The sequence below is a fragment of the Equus quagga genome, chromosome 8 (assembly GCF_021613505.1).
Source record: "Equus quagga isolate Etosha38 chromosome 8, UCLA_HA_Equagga_1.0, whole genome shotgun sequence".
Classification (NCBI taxonomy): Eukaryota; Metazoa; Chordata; class Mammalia; order Perissodactyla; family Equidae; genus Equus; species Equus quagga.
The window spans coordinates 12,725,137-12,748,381 of NC_060274.1; the positions used below are offsets into that span (position 1 = coordinate 12,725,137).

Consider the following 23,245-nt stretch of genomic DNA (forward strand, 5'->3'; position numbering starts at 1 on the left):
CCAGGCACTATGGATCCAGTGAGCAGGCAGACAAGGTCTCTGTCCTCAAGGAACTGATGACCTGGTGCTCTTGCAGACAGAATATTCTAATAACAAACAGTTTGCAGAGTGTAGTTAAGTACTCAATGAAGGTAATAAACAATGTTATTTGGTGAAGAATATGCAAAACTGTACATCTTTCTCAGAATCACAAATCCAGAATCCTTTTTTAAGTGTAAGACATTTTAAGGAGAAATGATGCTTATTTTCTTAAAATTATAAATTTGAAGTATGCAAACATCTGTCTAGTAAGATCAACCTACATACCAAGTTTGGGGGGTGAGGTGAGAGGAACCCTCCAGTTGAAAAAAAAAAAAAAAAAGAAATCCAGAATCTGATAAATAAAAGTATTAGGAAGATTATGACAAAAACAAATGTTTATATGCTTTATAACTAATTATCCTTTCTTATATTGTCTACAGGCATCTTCACATAAATAATAACCTTTTATATTATTAAGGAGAACTCCTCATTTTTCAAGTATGGCAGGTGTCTAAGGTTAATACCACAGTTTTGAAGACCGTTAAAAAGGAAGGTGTTTATTTTTGAATCTAAAGTATAGCTGAAAACTGTGTTGGTAACAAAGAAAAGCTGTAGTTAACTTTTCCCAAAAAACGACCTTTAAAGAACTAAATTTAGGTCACAAAAACTTACATGGTCCTTTAATTCAACAGAAAAATTTACATATCCTCTCCAAATCTTTGGAATAAAGGGAGTTAAAAAATACTCTTTAAAAAAGTACACAGTGGGGCTGGCCTGGTGGCCTAGTGGTTAAGTTTGACATGCTCTGCTTCAGCAGTCTGGATTCAGTTCCAGGGTGCGGACCTACACCAGTCATTGGCCATGCTGCAGCAATGTTAGATCAAGGCAAATCTTCCTCAAGCAAAATGAGGAAGATGGGCAACAGATGCCAGCTCAGGGCAGATCTTCTTCAGCAAAAAAAAAAAAGTCCATAGGGGTTGCAGCAAGCCAAGGCACAGTAAGCCAACTACAGCCTTTCTCTCCTTCTGATTACAATTGAAAACTCCAGACTCAATACAAAAAGCAACTACTGAAGACTCTGAGAAGTAAAACAGCAAGCCAACTGGAGACTGGAGTGACACCTGAACAATGGCCAGTGATACCCGGGGAGGCAGGAGGTAAATTTCCACAGTGTTTTGTGTTCCTCTGTTATCTCCCAGCTTTGATCCCAGAGTGGGCAGAATCAAAAGCAGCACATACTAGAAGCAAAACTGTAGGGAAAACCCCCTTTGTCTAGCCAGAAGGCTAGGTAAAAGGACGCCTCCAAGCTAGCAGAGGGAAAGAGAAAATCTTTCTTCCCCATTTCCTTTTTCTCTGCTGGCCCTAATAAGTGTTGGAGGGCAGCCACTGTTGCCACACTGGCACCTAAAACCCCAAGAGAAGAGCCATCTCCAGACACAGGAACCAGGAAAAGGGACCCCTATTATCCAAAAAATATGGTGGGGAGTCCCCGTTTTTTTTTCTTCTTCTCTTGCCACTTCACTCTGAAGGCTAAACCTGGAGAGAAACCTAACTTTTTGGCCAGAGGAACCTGAAGAAGGATTCCCTGTGATCTGGAAAGAGCAGGAGAAACCCAGAGAGAGCTGAAGAAGAGAATCCTCTAATCCCATGTGAAGAAGAATTAAGTTAATTAAGGCCTTAATTAAGTTAATTAAGTCTAACTTAAGTCCTAGGCTCATCCTGGAATTGTGTTTGCATGAAACAGACCCAAAAAAGCACAGCAAAGACTTTGAGGACTAAAATCTCTGTAAAAAACTGCCCAATGCCTAGACTAACTTCTGAGTGGCACATGTGCTGGGCACACCCAAACAGTAAAAAAAAAAAAAAAAAAGCTTTGAAAACTGAATTGACACTGGAACTGCCACAAAAAGGCAAGACAAGTTGCATCTTGAACCGAACTAAGGTGAACACCTTCTAAGCAAACCAACAAACTCAACACTCTTCAGAGGATTTTAATGAAGTCCCACAACACTGCAAATGCCTGGCATACAAGCCCAACTCACTTGACACACCAACACACACACTCATACACAGAGGCAGAAAATCTGTCCATACTGCTCAATGGAAAGGATCATCAACAGATGCCAACCCCAGATGATGCTGATGTTGGAATTACCAAAGATTTTAAAGAAGTTATAATCATCCTCATTAAGATAAAGGAGAAAACTCTTGAAATAAATGCAAAGAAAGTTTTCAGCATAGAAAGAGAAACTACAAAAAAAGAACCAAATGAATATTTCAGAACTGAAAAATACAATATCTGGAAGAAAAAGGTAGTATGATGCTAAATATAAGAGTTATAAAATTTTTACTAATTACTTTATATATTTAAAGAAACAAAAAGCCATATTCATGATTATTTTTACAGTAACATTTTATATGCGAGTTAAAGAAAAACATGCCCAGGCAGAGAGATTCAGTAAGGTATACTAAGAGATAGAAAGTTAATATGATATATTAATATAGAAATACGGAAATGTCTAACATGTTATGACAAATATAAAATATCTGCAATAATTACAACTTGATAAAAATCAAATGCAAAAGAACAGGAAAAATGTTCAGAGAAATATAAAATTGAATATAATTTATTAGGCATAGACAATTTTCTCAAAATTAGAAGAAAAAATTTTCTATTTCATGTCATTCTTTCCATCTAGAATGGTCTTTTACTTATCTTCAAACCATAATCTTACCCACCAGATGAAAACTTAAGGTAATTCCCCCCTAATTAAAATAAAACAGAGCAAAACAGAAATAATGAGGTACACTGACTAATCTTGGGGGAATCTTTTGTTCCTGTTAATTTACGTATTTGACTAGTGGCTCATGACACAAACTATATGTCGTATTGTGGGTTGTGGTAAAGATTTTTTTGAGAGACACTGCTCTATGCCACAGTCATAAGTAGAAGGTAATACCAAAATTAGTTACAAGGAAAATAAAACATGATTAAATTCTCTTTGGAGAATCCTGCTTGCCAAAATCTGAGTCTAAAGTACAATCTTTGCTTTGGTTCTTTTTTTAAAGAAGATAAGCAAATACCTAGAGATGGAACAGACAGAGTGGTATGAAACTCAGACTTTTTCCTAATTGTAGTCAGAAGAATGGGAAAAAGGAGTAACTTCCACATCTGAAATCATATCCTGCTACCAATGGTGAATATATATATAAATTTATGTATGTGTGTATTTCTGTATGTATACGTGTGTGCAGGTAAGATATAGATCCTCTTCTTCCTCCGATAACTGTTATACACTCTGCTTATTACCTTCACAGCAATCTCATCACAATGTAAAATTATTTTGTTCATGTTTTCTGTTTAGTCTATTTCTCTATCTACCTACCTACCTACCTACCTATCTATCCAACCATCCACCCATCTTTCCATCTATCCCTCTGCTTTGGAAAACACTGACTCACATATTGCAAACCTTCAATAAATAGTTACCATTATCAGTATCTTTTTTTCATATCCTCCACAATGCCCAAAATAGTTCCTTTCATATATTAGGTATTCAAATATATCCTGACTTATCTTTGATAAAGTAGCTTACTGGGTTCCAAAGACAATCAGGTAACCAAAGAGAAGCAGGCAGAATAAATTTATCCAGCTTCTTCATACCTAAATTCACTTGAATGCAACAGATCTATTTTGCTCAAAGAAATGAAATACCGAAGCCACAGGTGATCACATACATTTCTCTTATTTTTCCCCCCTGGACTTCACTTTTAATAATCTTTGCAACCCTGTATCTATAATCCTATGCCAATATATTCAAAGCAGCAGAATGTCTCACTCTGAATATATCCCCAATATCATTCACAATGTTGTATAATAATCATTTTTGTATACTATTTTCAAATTTACTTTTGAGTTAATCATAAACACTAACAGTATTCCTACTCAGATCAATAAAGTTTTATCATTAAGGCAAAATCAACCAAAAACAAACAAAGAACTAGGGAAAACAAAGCCAAATTCAACTGATCAACAGGTCAAAGCTAAACGGTGACAAATCAAATCAAGCCAACATTACTCGTAGATACACACAATACTAAGTCCTTCAGAAAATAAAAAATAACTTGAAGACCTTCACCTCAAGCATTTAATAATCTACTGAGATGGAAGCAGGGAGCACAGACATACCATTGTAAGAGAGTAGATTGTTAGTATTCTGAGCTTTACCACTGTCAGCTCTGATGATTCACTACTGATCTCAAAGGTCTCTAAAATGTAATCACAGGTAATAATGTGGACACACTAAGTTGAATTGTGTATAACAGAAAGTTGGTACATGGGGAAACAATTTACTTAACTATTAGTGGCTGAGCATCTTTGTTTTTCTCCGCTCACAGCCCCATATACATTTAAGAGAGGAATAATATACTAAAGTAGTATTTAAAAATTGGGGATCCATGTGGACCTCAAGACTTTGCCTCATGTTAAACAAGAATGCATGGCATAATTTAGTGCCAAAATAAAAAATGCTACTGGGGGAGGTACTCAAATGAAATGTATATCCAGTGGTAAATAACAGAGCAAAAGGTTTAATGAAGAAAATGGAAGAGAAATGGGCTGACTGGAAAGAGCATTCCTGTTACAGCTGTGATTCTGCTTCCACACTATTTACATTTATAACACACTCATTAATAAATCTCTCCTTACAAACAATAATTTTCATAAAGGACTGGATAAGTGGCTATTTCCTAATGGGAATGCATCAGAATCTCAACAGAACACTGTGCATTCCTACCAGAGAATCACTCAGTACCAAAAACAAGACACACAGATGAAAACATAGCACACAGCTTTGCATAAAGTAAATCTTTCTGCTACATAGCACTGTGTATATGCAAGGTATATATAAGCACACTTATATATTTAACTTACACATATTTATAAATAATTTATTTATTTCTAAAATAGAGTCTTATAAAAAGCCTTAAATCCATAGCTGAGAAATCTACACAGTTGAAGGTAAAAGTAATCTGAAAGGGTTTTAAAAGTACAAAGTGTTTCAGGCAAAACAGTTGTTTGAAGAGATCGATCTACCAAAACTTAATCTAGTAATCTAAAAAACATTTAGTTCTACTGTACAAACTAGAGAACAGAGAATAGTAAATTAAAAGCCAATTAAAAACTGACTATAACAAAGCAAGGGGAAGTGATGGGGCCATGGATTAAAGTATTAATACTTTATTTTTAATATTTTATTTATACTTTACATATATTTAATACTTTATTTTTTAATACGGAGAATAAAAAGGAAGGGAAGGATGTAAAACATATTTTTTAAAATAATGCATTGGATTTAAGGACTAAAAAAATATAGATGAAAGAGAGGCACCTAGGAAAATTCCAAGTTTTCAAGTCTGAATATTTGGGAACATGATTTTACTACTGACATAAAACAAGACGTCTAAAAACGTAAGAAGTTTGTGGAAAAAGACAAGTTTCTATTTGGGGTGATAACAATACGACTATATGTGCACATGTACACAAAATAATGAGAAGATATGAGACTGAATCCCCAAAAGAGAAAAGCAAAACTACAAGTCATTTCTGAAGAGATAATAGCTGAAGAGACAAAGAATAAATACTGAAGACTAAATGAGAGAGTAAGTAGAACAAGAGACTACTAGGCCTTAGGATACAATCATTTCAGAAATATGAGCAACAAATACAAAGACCAAAAAGAGACAGGGAGAAAGATGGTAGTAAATATTACATTTCATCTTAATGGCACTTTATCAATTATTAAGCACTGTCACAAATGCTATAATCACTTTTACCTTCAAAATGGCTCAATAAGATTAATATTTATTATTCTCATTTTATAGATAAATAAATTTCGGGTAAGTGACCTAACTAAATGCAGATTGGTATTAAGCTACAGAACCATGTCTCAAACTGAGTTCTTCTGGCTACCCAGACACTCAGTTTCCAAAAACAAAGCTCACGAAGTCTACCAGCTGAGCCAGCCCTGATGGTTTATTGGTTAAAGTTCAGCGCTCTCATCGCTTTGGTGGCCTGGGTTTGGCTCCCTCACTACTCATCTGTCAGTTGCCATGCTGTGGTGGCGGCTCACATAGAACCAGCAGGACTCACAAATAGGATACCAATCATGTACTGGGGCGTTGGGGAGGGGAAAAAAAGGCAGAGACAACAACAGATGTTAGCTCAAGTGTATCTTTCCCTGCAAAAAAAGTCCACCAGCTAGCAACCAACAGACACAACTGAGTAAGACAGATGATTGTAGAGACATACCATTTAATAGCATCAAACTAATAACCAAGAAGACTTCAATCAAAAAAACAGCAGATTATAAAGCTTATACATCTACTGATCAAATAACAGCTAAATAAATTCCATTTAAACATAAATTTTAAGCAATCCTCAATAAGGTTTAAGAGTCTTCCAACCCTTAACAAGAACTCACTTTCCCTAAAGGATTTAACTAAAATAATATCAAAATAGACCAACTCCCCAAAGCTAAGACACGTTTATTTTGGGTTTGAAGGAAATGTTACAAAAGTAATATGGTAATAAATGTTGACTGTGAAAAATTCCAAAAACTGAAAGCTCTCATTCACTGTACGCTCCACCTATTGTTCTCATAAGAAACCACCTCTGTTAAAAGGCTAGTAGGCTGCCTTCACGCATTTTCTATAAGCATCTACGTACACATACAAATACTGTAAAAATGCATATGTGTATCTGTGAAATACAAACTTTATACATTCTGGTGCAAAATTATACTCTAATAACTATTTAAAATTGATTTTCTTGAAAGTCTTGCTGGGAGGCCGGCCCTGTGGCCAAGTGGTTAAGTTCGTGTGCTCCGCTTCAGCAGCCTAGGGTTTGAATGGTTCAAATCCTGGGCATGGACATGGCACCACTCATCAAGCCACGCTGAGGTGGCGTCCCACATGCCACAAGTGGAAGGACCCACAACTAAAAATACACAACTATGTACAGGGAGCTTTGGGGAGAAAAAGGAAAAATAAAATCTTCAAAAAAAAAAGTCTTGCTGGATTTAGCAAAAAACTGAAATTCTTATAAATGAAAACCAGTAATAATACTGGCCCCAAATACATCATGGTCTGTATTTTGTTACTGTCTGCTGTTCAAAAGTTTTGTTCAAATGTTTCTCCAACTTGGAAAATAGGCTGAACATAATCTAGCACTTTCTCTAGCATAATCTCCGTAACTTTTATCTATTACTAAAGTATGCTATAACATGAAGATACTTTCCAGGGCAGCAGAGATACCCACAATGACATGGAATGTTCCCAGCTGCAGTTTTTTTTTTAAACTATCCTTCTTTAGTTTTCTCTAGGAAGACTTTCAAAAAAAAACCTATTTTAGAAAACTAAGAAAATTACAACTGGTATTCTTTAGCTTTCCAAACATTTCATGAAATTATTTCATTATTTTATATATTCAAACGAACTTTAAAAATATTTAAAACAAACATTTTTAATATTTCAAAACCAGACAGTATTTTAAATATTTAAACCAATTGTGAGAGGTAGTCCGGGAAAGCATCATTATCCCTATTTTTAAAATGAGTAAACTGAAGCTAAGAAAAATTTATTAGAAAACTTGTTCATTCGGGTTAATATTTAAGAAACCCTAGGATAATCTTGTCCAAGCCCATCTTATAAATAATGAAACAACTATCTCCTTCCTTGCCAACTGTAATCAATCACATCTTACTTTGAAAGCAACCATATTAATTTTGTAGCTTTGTCATGCTTTAAAATACCAGTATGGGAGCTTTCTAAACAGAAGTCTGCGAAAATCTAAAGGAAGTAGTTGCTAACTACCCACCATTATTAAAACAGGAAAATTCGAAACATGCCAAGGATAACGGCTTAAAGAGTAACTGCACTGCTCTCCTACAAAGAAGGTACAAGGTATGTGAACTTTGTACTCAAAGCCCTTTTTTTTACTTTTCTGCAGAGAGCTGAGTTGCTAGAGAACTGCTGGCTACGTGGGCATCATTATACAAGACTTCCTTGCCAAGGAACGCATATTTCCTGTGGCGCCCTATTTTATGAGCACAAGAGTGTCCCAGTACAGTAGTTTGTTCCTTATCCCAACTCAGGGTTACTAGCATGAAACGATAATAATCTACTAAGAACCACCAATTCTCACTCCTCTTCCACCTCCAACACACTTAAATACTACCAAAATCTCACTGAAAAAATCCAGACTGAGAAAATGAAAACAACAACAAACTGAGACACAGAGACCAGAAATTTCTTCTAATTTGGGCAACTATGTTCCTCTGATAAGCTGTGATTCTGAACAAGTTTCATCATCTCTGGGCCTTGATTCTTCTGTAAAATGAATCTGTTAAATGATATACTATCACAAGTCTTTCAGGTCTAAAATTTGTAATTTCTAGAAATCAAGTTTAATCATGGATGTAAACAAGGAACTCCATCATAGAACCACAAACTTAGTTATGCCTATAGCCACAAATGCATAACATGACTGTAATGATCTTTAGCTACCCTACTCTAAAATCAAGGAGAACAGAAATGATTCTCCATAGGAGAAAACAGAATATATAAATACAAAAAAAATGCACAAATATAAAAAAAACTCTTCAGTTTAAATTTTCCCTGGGATCCAAATAATCCATCTTTGTTTAATTTCAGTTCATTGCTATGTCTTTTGTAAACATCAAAAAGAAAAAATGTGAATTTTACCTCCTCTTAATTTTTAGAAGTACTATTAACAGTGAAATGGCCAAAATGAGAACAAAGAATTCATTTGTATACCCTCTTCATAGCAAACTCCCACAAACCACATTAGCTAGAATTTCTCAAATAAATACGGGCTCTATTTTAATGACACAGTCTTTAAATTCACAATTCCATGTTCATAATTAAATTGGTTATGTGGACAGAATTAAGGTAAAGAATTAGTGACTGAGAGAAGCTAATACAATGCTAAATGATATGAGGCAGCTTAATGTTAAGAAATTCTAACAAAATCTCACTAACAAAACTTAAATCTTAATTTTATTCACAGATCATTTAATTTACTACTTATATTTTAATTGCATACAAGACCATCTGGTTGTATAAGCAGAATTTAAAATCAAGCATGTTTTAGGCAAAGTTGCTTTTAAATGTATTATATTCACAAATACAATATGATAGAAAGGGTCAAAGCTTTATCTAAAAAAACAAAAAAACAAAAAGTGAGGAAGATAAAAGATTCTACAAGATTTTGCCCGCGGCCTGCTTCTCTTCTTTCTCTAGAGCATCTTTCTAGATAACTGTACCTTCTCCTAAATCTTCATCTCTAGCCCATTCTCTCCAGGTGCCTAACCTATATATCCAACTGTGTATCTCCATCTTGATGTTCCACAGACATCAAATCTTCCAGATGGACAAAATGACCACTGTATTCAACAAAACAGTAGCAGCAGTTAAGTGTCTTTGGGTGGTTCAGATATGCGCACTTCCAATTCTCTTTCCATACTGAAGATCTTCCTTTTACTCTAGGTAGAAAAAACGATCCCCATCCAACCCAATCCAACCCACCAAAGTATCTTTCTCCTCAAGTTTTTCCCCCTCCTGATTTGCCCATCTCAATGATTGATACCATACCACTTTAACTGCCGTGTCACTTAGCCAAACCATAGCACCACCCTCTTCCTCATATGGAGCTCCCTATTATTACTAAAATTATTTTGCATTCATCCCCGTCTTCTTCTCCCCACTACTCTAGCTGAGCCCCTCACATTCTCTATACTAATTTAACCTTCCTTCCCCCAATCTCATCCCTCCATTGCCCTACTCCACAAAGATACTAATCATATATCTAAGATACAAATTTAGAACTAGTGCTTTCATTTAAAACCCTTCAGACTCTCCACTCCCTTGTGATTAAAAATGAGATCTGTGCATAGTATACAAAGGCCCTTCATCAGATCCTTGCCTAATTCTCCATCACTCCTCCCAGCCCCAGCCCCACCCAAAGTCACCATTTCCTTGAAAATGATCTTTATCCTTTGCCTCAGTGTCTGCTCCCCCATACTGTGTACACCATGATATACGCATAAGAGTGTATACATGGTATACACAGGCTACATCACTACTCTCTGAATCATAATATTCATCACGTTACCTTCTAATTCTTGGTGGTAATCCACACCCACCCTTATTAAAATATGAGCTGTCTGAGAAAAAGGATGTGGGTATCTAATCAATGCTGGTAATCACTCTGCAAAATACAATACAAAAATAGATGGCAAATATGCATAAATAACAAAGCTCAACCAACCAGCAACTACTTCCTAGCATTCCCCCAACCACTAGTTGCTACTACATTAAAACCTTCATGAGCTATTATTGTATTCTGGTAATTCGAAAATTCTAATTAAAATGGGGAAAAAAAATGTCTGATAATCCTGGAGACTAGCAAAATAAAGGAAGCACTCAGAGACTTATTTGGAATCACTAATTGTTACAGCTCTAAGAGGCCTAAGACACCTAATCCTTTGATTTTGCAAATGAATCAAAGTTCTGATTGGGAAATTCTGCACAAGGAAAGATGCGGCAGCCTCTGGCCAACTCCTTTAGGAGGTCAATACTCTTCAGCTAAATTGTTCACAAGCTTTATTCCTATAATTGCCACCAAAGCAGTGACAGGCCTCTAAAAGAGGCTGTGCATTCTCTGATAGAATAGAAACAAGAATTTTGAAAATTCTGCTAAAAAAGGAATTGCTATAAAAATAAAACCCACTTTTTCTTGGGGTAAAAAAACCCAAAGGTGTTAATAATCCTTACAAAAGCAGTTGCCCATACCTCAATAAAACTTTAAAAAAAGGTACTTACTGGTTTATTAAACACATATATAAAGCACTCAAAGGTAGAAGTCATTTCAAAAACAAACATGTAACATGGTAAAAACTCATTTTGATGACTTTTATTCAAAGGTGTTGATATTTGGCCATGGACAAGATAGAGAACCTGCACACAGTTCTTGAGCTTCTTTTGGGTAAATGAGTATCAGCACTGTCAGGAGATTTTCTCCCTATTTCAAGAAAACTACCATAAGCAACTACTTTGGATTATCAACTTTGGATAGTATTTTAAGAATCATTCTCATTCTCTTTATTCATGAAAGCCTTAAAGAAAGATTAGCTGAATTACTGCCATGTACTTGAATAATTTATTTTAAAGATTCTATGATACACTGTACTTATCACTAAATTAAGTCTGAGTTCTTTGTCTCAATTAGTGAGGTTTCACATAACTGTCTTCCTTTAGTAAGTTAGTATAGTTATATAGTGCCAGCATCATGTCTGGGAATTATTTTCAAATAAAAATCACACTTCACAAAAAAGGAGAGATAGGAAATGAGCCAAATTCCTTAAAGTTTGCCCCCTTTGCTGCATTTTTTTAAATCAAGATTTCAGGGATGCTTACTCTGTAACTAACATGAAAACAACTTTTAGGAGATAAAATGTGTCACTAAATAAGGAAAACCAGTAATATGCATCACCAGTACATACCCCCACACAAACTGAACGTAAACTCTGCAGAAGGGCCAAGACTTTGGGGGCTGGGTTGTTTGGTTTCAGTCTGTTTGGCACACTGTTAAATCTCTAGAGCTTACAATACTGTCTGCACTTGTGGTAGGTGCTCAAAAAACCTGCTGAATAAAAAATTTTCACTAAGCCAGTTTTTACATTGTTTTGTTTCTGTTCTGATCTTAAAATAAACCTTATAAAGCCTATAAGGAATACATCTTTCTGCGCAATTATAATTCTGCTTTACAAGTAGCATAATATTAATCAAGTTCCAAGGTTGCAGAGTGGGCAGCAGGGCCCAACAAAGTATGGCCCATGGTCTATTTCTGTAAGCCCTCAAGCCAAGAATGGTTTTGCTATTTTAAAAGAATTGTGGGGGCTGGCCCGGTGGTATAGTGGTTAAGTTCGTGCACTCTGCTTCAGTGGCCCAGGATTCGTGGGTTTGGATCCCAAGCGCAGACCTACACACCACTCATCAAGCCATGCTGTGGCGGCATCCCACACATACAAAATAGAGGAAGACTAGCACAGACGTTAGCTCAGTGACAATCTTCCTCAAGCAAAAAGAGGAAGATTGACAACAGATATAAACTCAAGGCCAATCTTCCTCACCAAAGAAAAAAAGAAAGAATTGTGAAACTAACAAGATTATGAGAAAGAGGCCTTAAGTGGCCCAAAAAACCTAAAATATTTACTATCTGGTCCTTTACAGAAAAAGTCTACTGACCTCTGTGAACAGAGATTCTATTCACAAGAGAACGGAAGTTTTTTGAATACACACTTCCTTTCACCTATGCTTTGAATCTGTGCTATTAGAAACAGATCTTTCACTTAAGACCTTCTCCATATCTAAACCTCCGAATTTTGGCTGGGTATTTGATTTGAAGAATGTTAAGAAAATGGTTTTTTGGGTTTTGCTTTTTGTTTTTTCACCAGAGCATATGATGGTGAAGCTAATAAAAAGTGGAGGATTAAAGTTAATTTATGTTTAATGTTTTGTATGCTAAAAAAAAAAGAAATAACAAAAATGGATGGAGGAAAACAACAAAACGGAATACAAGCAGAAAAAACTGGACCTAATTATATTTTAAATGAATAGCAGAACTACATTAAGGGAAAAAAACAAACCAAGCAATGTTTGAACACAGTATTTTGACTTTATGCCCTCAGGCTAAACAAAAAATGAACTATAAAGAAATATTAAATTCTAGTTAATAGGTTTATCTTCACAGATATATGGGTTAGCAATTCTGAAAATACTTTGTGCATTTCAGGACTCATGAAATAATAAGCAAATATATTGTGGATAAAAGAAACTAGTTTTCTCACTGTCAGAGAAAGGGATCACAGAGTTGGAGAGGGGAAAGGCTGGAATGAACCCTAGGTGTTGGACTGGAACTGGGGATGTCACGATGTCAGGGCTTTTTACACAGGCAGACAGATTAGACAAAAAAACATAAAAATGTGTAGATATATACACACATGTATGTTCACACACATATACAATTTCTAGCTCAATCTGTTAAGAAAGATCCCCTAGAAGAACCTAGGGCTCCTTGGAGAAATGGCTGATCCCAGGGCTGGGGTGGCAATATCTTCTTATACAAGAAAGTAAGGGAGTACTCAAAAAATGATGAGCACATGTCAAAAGGATACAGGAGCCAGCCTGGAGGAGCTCTGGTCAAAAGTGAGATAATTTAAGCATCAAAAAACTCCAATTAATTAAAAAAGAATCCATGAGTTCATACTGATAGGCAGACATACATTAATACATAAATGGGAAGAAGGAAAAGCTCTCACAGATCGCCAACTAAATAAAGAAATGATAGAAAGTCACCATTTGGCAACACTGTTAGTAATAACAGACTCAGGCAAGAACTAAATGGATGCTGAAACAAATGAGTGAAAGTCTGATAAGTAACAAGGTAATTGCAGTTTCAAAATATCTCCCCATAAGATACTTGTTACAAAGGGAAAAACAGTAACTTTACAATAGAGAAACCTTGCATAAAAAGTTAACAACCCTATTAATGGGATAAATGGATACCATGTGCTTACTGAAGACATAATATCACTTCTGGTGTATTCTTGCCAAAAATGCACATTAATCTGAACCTAATCATGAAGCAACAGCAGACAAATCCATATTGAAGGAATTCTAAAAATAACTAGCCTATTCTCATCAATATCATCAAAGGTCATAAAAGACAAAGCAAACATTAATAACCAACTGATGCAGATTAAAGGACACTAAGAGAAGACAAGTGAATGCAAGCTGTGATGCAGGATTTAATCTTTCTATTAAGGACATTACTGGTACAATTAATAAAATATGAATAAGGTCTGCAGACAATTGCATTATATCAATGCTAATTTCCTAATTTTGATAACTGTACTATGGTTATATAACAGAATGCCCTTGCTTTTAGAAAATACAGACTTATTTAGAAGTGAAAGGCATCATGAATTACAATTTACTCTCAAAAAGTTTAGGAAAAAAGTTTGCGTGTGTCCACACATATGTGGAGAGAGAAAGAGAATAAGACAGGAAATAAGATTAATAAGAAGAGGAATCATGATGAATTGTACATGAAAATTCTTTATCATTCTTGCAACTTTTCTGTAAATCTTAAGTTGTAAAACTAAAGTTTATAAAGTGGGAAAAAATAAAGTCAATTTGTCTTTGGACATTATGCTAGTAAAAAGGTATTGTGAAAAATGGAGTGACAGTTCTCCTTTACACACAAGGGTAAAAACAATTCAACCAGCGTCCTGCTAGTCTCTGCTCTAATACTTACAAAGCTGCATTTCCTTGGTAAAATCACAATGGTGGGCTTCCGTTTCCGCATTTGAAAAATGAAGATAGCACCTATCCTACTTTTTTCACAAGGCTATCCTAAAGACCCACTGAAACAAGTTGATGGTTGGGGAAAAGAGAGGCAGACTATAAACTACTATATATTATCAAGTGGCTCACTTTTAACAATGTTTGGTAAATAAAAACACATAAGCCAGACATTTTTTCATCAAAGCCGACAGCTGTTACAGAAACTAGACATTTGCTATATCAGATGTTTCAGTTCGTAAACATTTTAACTTATTCAACACTATTTTTACCCAAGTGCTTTCAAATATTTCAATAAATTCAAATACCTGTATCTTTTTTTTAACCATAAAACTTTATCTTTATAGTATCAAAAACATTACTAAATTAAAGGAAGGCCATTAACTAGGACTTAGTCAACAACTTCTTTTTAAATTAAGATGTAACTGACATATAACATTGCATTAGTTTTAGGTGTATTCGTCAACCTTTTAGTTACTGTAACTCAGTATAAGATCTTTACATCATTTCCCAAGTTCTATACATTAAAGTACATCATCCAAACTGTTTCATCTTTCACTCACAAGCTACACAAATGAGCCCTGAGGAATCAAATCAAATTCAGAAAATAAGTGTTTATAAGAGAGAGACAGAGACCAAATTTTTTCATGTACTTAAGTCAAGGAAGTTTTACAAATAAAAATGTTTATTAATTTATTCTTCCAAATTCATACAGGTTTGGTCACCACTTAAAAGTTTTTTTTAAATCATTTGCATGTGGAGACTAATTAACATCTCATTGACAAAAGATAACCTCCTTAAAGCTGTATTTTATAAGAAATAGTTATGACTCCAAAATACCAAATGGAGCTTTTTTTCTAATACAGAATAAACAATTTGGTATAAGATAAAACTTAAGGTAGCTCATCTTATTTCCCCATTGTTGCAGACACAAGACCATATTCTGGTTTAACCTAAGCCTACTCATTCAGTCTCTATATTGAACAGCAGACAAGCAACCTGGACTCTGGAAGGCAAAAGGCTGAGAAGACACCAGGCAGAAGTGAGCCTGGAGAGCAGCGCTGCAAGCACCCCAGTCCCGAGCAAAGAGGCAACCCCACTGTCAGTACCGCCTGCCCAGGCTCACTAGCTCTGCAGCAAGAGCACTGCACACAAAGCCGACGAGGTCAAGGAAAAATGATCACAAGAACATGAGCTCCATGAGGGTATGCTTCATGCCGGTCTAGTTTACCACCATGTCCCAGCAGACAGAAAAACGTCTGGTACATGCTACATGTTCATTAAGTATTGGTTAAATAAATGAACAACTGAATGAAAGAATCAAATCCTAGGTCTTTCAAGCCAATCTACATAAATTATATTAAGCTGCAAAATTATTTTAAAAACAAATTTTGCAAACATTAATAGCCATAACTGTCTTTAAAAAACATGCATAATCTATACTCCCCATTCAGACTAATGCAGTAACATAAAAGTTCCTAAGATATTTCCTGACCTACAGTAGATATCATAACACATTAATATACCCTTCCTTGAGTTTAAAATATGGTGTATCAGAAACTCTCGTAAAGCAGAACTAGAAAGACAAAATAAATGCATAAAATCAAAATCAGAAGGAGCAAATACACCGTGTTTACCATCAAAGTTGAGAGAGAACTAACTCAGATAAGACATCATAGGTTACAGCAACATTTTTCATCAGCATTTACTTCTCCTAATAGTACCTCTACCAAAATCTGCTCCTCTATAATTAGAAAAATCAAAAATGTGATTTAGTCTTTTTTGTTTCTCCGTTCCTACAGTATATCTGTCATAGATTTGTCATCTTATAGTTTGAAGAACTTCCTCAAAATATAAGATATTTTGTTTTCAACCACCAAATTAAGAAGTTTTTAACTTACTCATATTAAATAGGTAATGTTACATTTCTTTTACAAAAAAATACAGTAAAATTATGTGGAGCAGAATGCAATTAAATGCAACAAGAGTTTATGTATGATTTATGGTCACTGTTAAGCAGAATAACTTTTTTTTCACTTAACCTATTTTTTGTGAAGTTCAACTTATTTCCTCCATGTTCTCTTTAAGATTACTTATATATTCCAACCGACAAACTTTATTCTGCTTCCCAAGTACTGCTATACAACCAAGACATCATTTCACTACAAATTTAAACCTAATATTTTCCAAAGGGCCTGCCTTATGTGGATTATAATCATCTTACTATGCTTCTTGTGTCCATGCTGCTGGAAAAGCAGTCTGTACAAGCAGGAGTAGAGGCACAATCCTGAGAGAGAGGAGCAGAGAAAGATGTTGAGAAAACAAAACCAGATAAAATGAGCTCACTTAAGAGTTCAGGAGCTCAGCCAGTGTTCACGGTCAAGGATGATTACATTCTCTCAAACCCTTATCAGTTAAAAGTTGTCCAAAAACAGCAAAACTGGCCCTAGAAAGAGATAACTGAAATTCCATGTACAAGTAGTAATGTCATCATTAATTCTAAGCCAACTATACCCCTTGTAAAAAAAGGAACAAGTAACCAAAAAATATGACTAGGAGACCGGGGAATACAGATGTCCCCTAAATGTCACTCAAAACTACTGTAATAAACTCAATGCTAGGATAGAATAAAATGGTTGAAGTACATATATCATGTGGATTTCAATCTGCCCAAAAAATTTTTATATTTAGTCTTGAATGATTAAGACTATAACACTCTCAAATCACACAGTCTCAAAAACATTATCGATCTCAATTATCATTGTATGCTAATTTTTTTAAATTTTGGTAAAAAAAAATTTTACCGTATGTTTTAAACTGAAAAAAGAATAAAACAAAAAAGGATACGAAAATAGCATAATTACAATATAAAACTTAGGATGGATTTAATCTAACCGGAACTTTCAGTGGAATAGTCCCCTCCTGACTCTCCCTTATTAAGAAGTGAAAATTACAAACAGATCAGAGTTTTGACTTAAAATTTTCATCTAATCTCCTATATTCCTAGGGTGCATAAAATGACCTTCAAAATAATGCTTATACATATTAAGTCCTACAAAAAACTTATTTTATATTTAGTCAAAGAATCTTCCAAGTAACAGGGAACCTAAATATAATCTCAAATCAATCATTTATTTTATAGAGGAAAAAACCAAATGTCCACAAATGTTAACTACCTTGGTCCAGGTCTTTCAGCTACCTAGTCTATCACGCTTTCATTCATTCAAGAAATCTTTATTTGGTATACACTATGTGTTAAAGCACTGTGCTATGTATGTACCAAGAATATGAAGCAATGAAGATACATGGTCATTGTCCCCACAGAACTTAGTCTGGTGGGAAAGACTATTACTAATGACTCAAAATTGCAGTAAACACTAGAAGGGAAAGTACAGAGTGTTTTAAGACAGTTTAACAGGGGACCTAAAGCAGTGATTCTCAACTAAGGTGGATCTTGTCCCCCAAGGGACATTTGGTAATGTCTAGAGACATTTCTAGTTGTCACAACAGTGGCATCTAGTGGGTATAGGCCAGGGTTGCTGCTAAACATCCTACAACACACAGGATAGCTGCTCACAGCAAATAATTATCCCACCACTGGGGCAAGGAGGGGCTCATGAAGGCTTCCTTCCTATGTAACACTAAGTATGTGACATCTTTAAGAGACTTTCACAAGGTAGAAACAAAAAAGATGGCCTGATTGATACAATTAATCACCACTCCCACTGGAAAGTCAAAACAGGAAAGAAAAAAGAGACAGATTCCCTGGTAGATGAAAATGAAAGAAAAAGGCAATGTTTTATACCTGTTTCACATAAATTCCCTTTCCTGAACCACAAAGGGAAAATATACAAATAAAAAACAAATTTCACATGCTTTTATCACTCCCTCTACCTTTTCCACTATTCTCTACCAACCCACGTCTCCTACTAGAGATTATAATAAAAAGATTAGAATAAAAGTCCTGCGGTTAGGCAAATGAACACTAGATACAAAACTGGAAATGAAGTACAACGGAGACGGGATTTCACTCTTGAGGCGAAAGACAAAGCGAAGAGGAGGAAAAGGTCCTGGGCATTAGAGTGACTCGGTAAAGTCTCCATCTTGAAACAGTTTAAAGTGTAAGCTCACTAACCAAAGGAGCCTAATGACAAGAAGCACGAAGAATTTAGGTATCCTAAGGATGAAGAAGGGTTCTAGAATCCTCTCGGAATTTATGAACCAAGGTAAACCCAAAAATTAAATGCAATAATTTTCCTGAAACATCATACCTACATATCTGGTCCCACATCTTACCACTCAGCCTATCCAGGGCAGCAAGAGAAATGGATCAGGGGAAACAAATAATTGTAGTGATGCAACCAAGAATACCAATACAAAGAACCTAAAAAAATACTGACCACTGACTGGTATTTGTCTATGTTAACAATTTGCTGTTAACTTTTTGAAGCGTTATAATGGTACTGGGGCTAAGGTTTTGTTTTGTCTTTTTAAGTCCTTAAAAATTAAAAGAAGAATCCAATGCACAAGTAAAATTCACCTCTTCCAATTACCTTCTTATCTAAATACAACCAACGCATAACAGACTCTTCTATTTTCTATATTGAATTCCTACATTATGAAACTGCCCTCTCCAATTAAGTTATAATTTTCTAAGGAAAGGGTCATACATTTCTATTCTCTTTTCAAAAACAAACACCTTACCATAAGGACCTCCATACAGTGCCATTCTTAAGCACAGAGTACAGAAGTACAGCTCACACAAAACTGCTGCCTTCCAGTTACCAACCGTGCTCCTAAAGTAGTCCACAAATTTAGCAGACCAATAAGACGCTTTTCACTGAGGTTAGAACTCAACACCATCATAACAAGCAAATGCCACCATCTTAAAGCAGCACCAAATATAATACCTTGTAATGATGATAATTCTGCTAGAGTTAACTGTGTGGGTCCAGCACTGACTCTTAGGGGGTCTTATATTCCAATCTAGACAAACTTTCTTTCATTATTTCAGAACTGACATTAGTGGTCATGAGATTAACTCTTTCATCACAATGATGATACCTAACTGGAAGTTATGGTTTTCCCACAAAACCAGCACGGTAGACACTTAAATATCAACCCTTGAGCCTCAATCTCATTTAACTCATGATAATGAAGAGGAATTTACCACATGAAGGACCTGCTGACAGTGACTTGAACACGGGGGTGGGGAAGCTAGAGAACCCCTTTGAGAAATTACGGGGGGTGGGGAGCAGGGGGACATGCCAATCATGACTCATACATATCCTGCATCAGGTCAGGAATTTTCAGACAGAAACTCATTCACGGTTTGCAGATTAAAAACCTATATTCTTAACTTCACAATCATCGGCACATTCCTGCTTTTAAGCCAATATGTAGGAGTGAGGGGAGGGCAATCTTGAAAAACCTGAGAATTAGCAGGCCACAAAAGCTAAGCATTTCATATTTTAAACATTTTAAGAGAAGTATCAAAATATCTTGCTGACAAACATTAATGATTACGCTTAGAGTTAAATTTTGGTGCCTTATAAAGCAAATGGAATTTCTTGACAATCCAATGCTTCAAAAATATCTTTAAATTTAGCAGAGAAAGTTCTGATGGGATCAGTCCAAGTATAAATGCCTTTAAAAGCCAAATTCACCATAAGTAAACACCCTAAAACATCCTTGTCTCCTGATCTTGTAACTCAGATTCTTTTTTTATTTTTTGCACTTGGCAACACATGATTTAATGGAAAATATTCATTAGTGAACTATTTCCCTCTATATGCTTACTTACAACAACAAAATTTTAACAAGGCCAGCATTACAGACATTCACAGAACTATATTCAAAATCAGAAAAAACCTAACAAGATTATGTATTTTGTGTTTAAACCAAAAAAAAAAAGATACTCTTCAAATCTTTTTCAAATACATTTCCCTTCCGCAACTGTGTCTGCAACCCTGTACTGCCATTATTTGTAAGCTAACCCCACTTTCAAACATGGTGAAGTGTGAGCATATTAGTCAATAAAGAAGTTAAAAGATGTTTTAAGTTCTTTGAAATCCAGAGAGGGAAAGGGGAGAGTGCCACACATGCTAAAACGGGAATACTACAAATCTCAACCTCCTGTAAAGATGAGAAAAGAGGTGAGACATCTAGCTAGCTATGTAAATGTTAGGCCCCTTTTCCTTGATGTAAATGTTAACCCCCTTTTTCTTGACGTCAATACTATGAAATGACTGTAACATTTCTACTCCACTATGCCGCAGGAATCCTGTTTAAAACTCAGGGGGCAGAGGGAGCAGTTAGGGAAATGGGGACAATACATATTAGGAACCCCCTAGACAAAGAAAAGAGATACCCATCAAAAAGGTGTGGGACAAATCAAAGTGGAAGTAAGAGAAATGATTTTTTTCTAATTAAAAAAAAACCCTTAACATTCTACTAGTGCTGTAGCCTTATATGTAGCAAATAAAAAGGTTACATAAAGCCTTTCTCCCTACACAGTTGAAACTATTAACAATAAATTAAAACATACAGTATCATTAAATATTTCTTATTCCAGATTTTAAGCACTATAGAGTATTGTGGAGTGGAACCAAATTTTATAATTTGCCTCAAATTATGAGCTATAAATTCACAAATAAAACGGAGAAGATTCCCAACACTGTTGCTCTAAGTATTTATAAAGTGGTAAAAGAGAAAACAAAATCCAGTGTTCAAAGAAAATCTTTTACCAAAAAAGTGCTTGCTTTCATATAACTGTGCTCCTGCCATCTACTCTAATATAGAACCCAACTCACAGGCATGTTATCTTTTAGCCTCTTTACTAAGCTTCCCAAATGCCAATTCTTAAAACAAAAATTGTAAAAGAGCTTTTAAAAGTATTGTCCTCTTCGGATTATCATAGCAGTGAGTCTGGCACTTTAAGAGACGAATACTTAAGATTCTGTTAATCATACTATTGAACAGAGTATTAGCACTTTCCCCATCAAAAGTTCCTAAAATTTATGCAAATTTAGTTAACATCAACCTAAAACACTTTTTCCTAAGGTGTACAGGTAAGGATTATTCTGGTTGTGTAAATACGTACTCGCTGTTTGTTTGGTGTTTGCATTAAGGTCTACTTAACCGGAGTTTAAAAATTATTTAACATATTTTATCGAAATCTGTCTCCGTTCAATCCAGTAGAGTCAACTAACTAGTGTAAACTGGACACCTACTTCTTAAAAATCTAGTGTCAGCAAGGACATGTGAATGAGCCCGTGGGAAATGCTTCCCAGCCTCTTCCCTCTCTGGATGCACAGGTCTCCCTGCCATTTGTGTCTTTATGTCCTGACGATGAGAGGAGGGGGGAGTAAGAACAGAAGAAACTGCAGAATAAACCTTGTCTCCTGACCCCCCCATCCTCACAGCCTAAGTCCCCGGTCGGCAGGTTACCCAGCCAACAGTATCTCAACTATAAGCACTCCGTGCAATGGGACCACGGAGCATCACTCCGGGAGCTGCTCTTCCCGCACACCCCTAACCCGGGCCTGCCTCATTAAGAACCCGGGGAAGGTCTGGGCCGCGACGTCCGGCGGCCAGTGGAAATCCCGCAGGCCCAGGAAAGAGGTGGGCGGGCCAGGCCTCGGCGGAACTGACCCCGAGGGACCTGCCGGGCGCCTCCGGGGGAGGGCCCAACGGGGCCTCCCCTCCAACCCGGCGGCCCTGCAATAGGGCGCTGGAAGCACCGGAACCTCCCTCCGCCCCGGGGCGGCCCTCCCCCAGCCCTCCCCCGCCCCGGGCCCGGGGGAGGGGCGCCGGGCAAAGAGACGCCCCTCCCCCACGGACCCAGCTAGGCCGCCGCTCGCCCCACCCGGGAACACCCTGCGGGGCTCTGCCCACCCTCCTGGGCCCGGGTTGGGGGCGTGTGGGCGCGGGGGGGAGGCCCGGCTGCAATACCAACCTCGCTGTTGAAGGTTTTCACAGCCTCCATGTTGTCGCTGCGGAGGCCCCGGGCCCGGCGGCGGAAGAGGCGGCGGCCACTGCACGGGGTGGGGGGGGCGAGCCGGGGGCGGCGGCGCGGCCGCGAGGAGGGGGTGCCGGCGGGTGGCCGGGCCGCTGCGACGCGGGACGGGCGTGGAGGGGCAGGCACGGGCGGGGCAGGGCGCCCTCAGGGGCGGCGAGGCCCCGGCATGGCCGCGAGGGCGGGCGGGCGCCGGTCTGGGAACACAGGCGCTGCCGGGGCGGGTCGGCGGCGGCGGGGGAGGGGCTGGGCCGCGGCGCCTTCTCTTCTCCGCCCCGCTCCGTGTCGGTCCTCCACCCCCCAGCCCGGTCCCCTACACTCTCCACCCCCTTCTTCCTCTTCCTCCGACAGCCTCCTGTTTCACCTCCCCGCCGCTCGGGCCGCAGGAACCAACAGCGCGCGGCGAAGACGGAGGAGGAAGCGCTGGCAGCGGCGGCTGCGGCATCCAATATGGCGGCCACGAGTCGGGCCGCGCAGCTCGGAGCTCGGCGGCGCCGGCCAGCGCGCCCCCTGGCGACGGGACCGCGCGGACCCGGGCGGCCGCGCGGAGACCATCGAGCGGGCGCGGGCCAGAGCGTCGCCTCCCGGAGGCCCCGCTCGGCCGGGCCCCGGGGCCGCCCGCGCCTCGCCCCTGCCCCGCTCCCGGCAGATGCGGGAGCCAGCGCTGCGGCCCGCGCGGCCGGCCCTTGGAGGCCACGGCGACGTTCTGCTCTAAGAAAACCCCACGTGTCCCCGCAAAGCGGCGAGTTTAGGAAATAACAA

The 23,245-nt window shown here is 37.7% G+C and overlaps 1 protein-coding gene across 5 annotated transcripts in view; it reads right to left on the reverse strand.

Annotated features, from left to right (window-relative positions):
- Positions 1-22,547, reverse strand: part of SCAF8 (SR-related CTD associated factor 8) — a 138,987-nt gene extending 116,440 nt beyond the window's left edge. For 4 of the 5 annotated variants that reach the window (XM_046669292.1, XM_046669294.1, XM_046669293.1 and 1 more), the window contains exons 1-2: positions 22,424-22,547; positions 16,691-16,753 (exon numbers count right to left, since the gene is read on the reverse strand). In XM_046669292.1, coding sequence (XP_046525248.1) covers positions 16,691-16,753; positions 22,424-22,453 — 93 coding nt within the window. In that variant the 5' untranslated portion in view covers positions 22,454-22,547. The remainder of the gene's footprint in view (positions 1-16,690; positions 16,754-22,423) is intronic. The other variant, XM_046669296.1, reaches the window with a different exon arrangement.
- Positions 22,548-23,245: the final 698 nt, after the last annotated feature.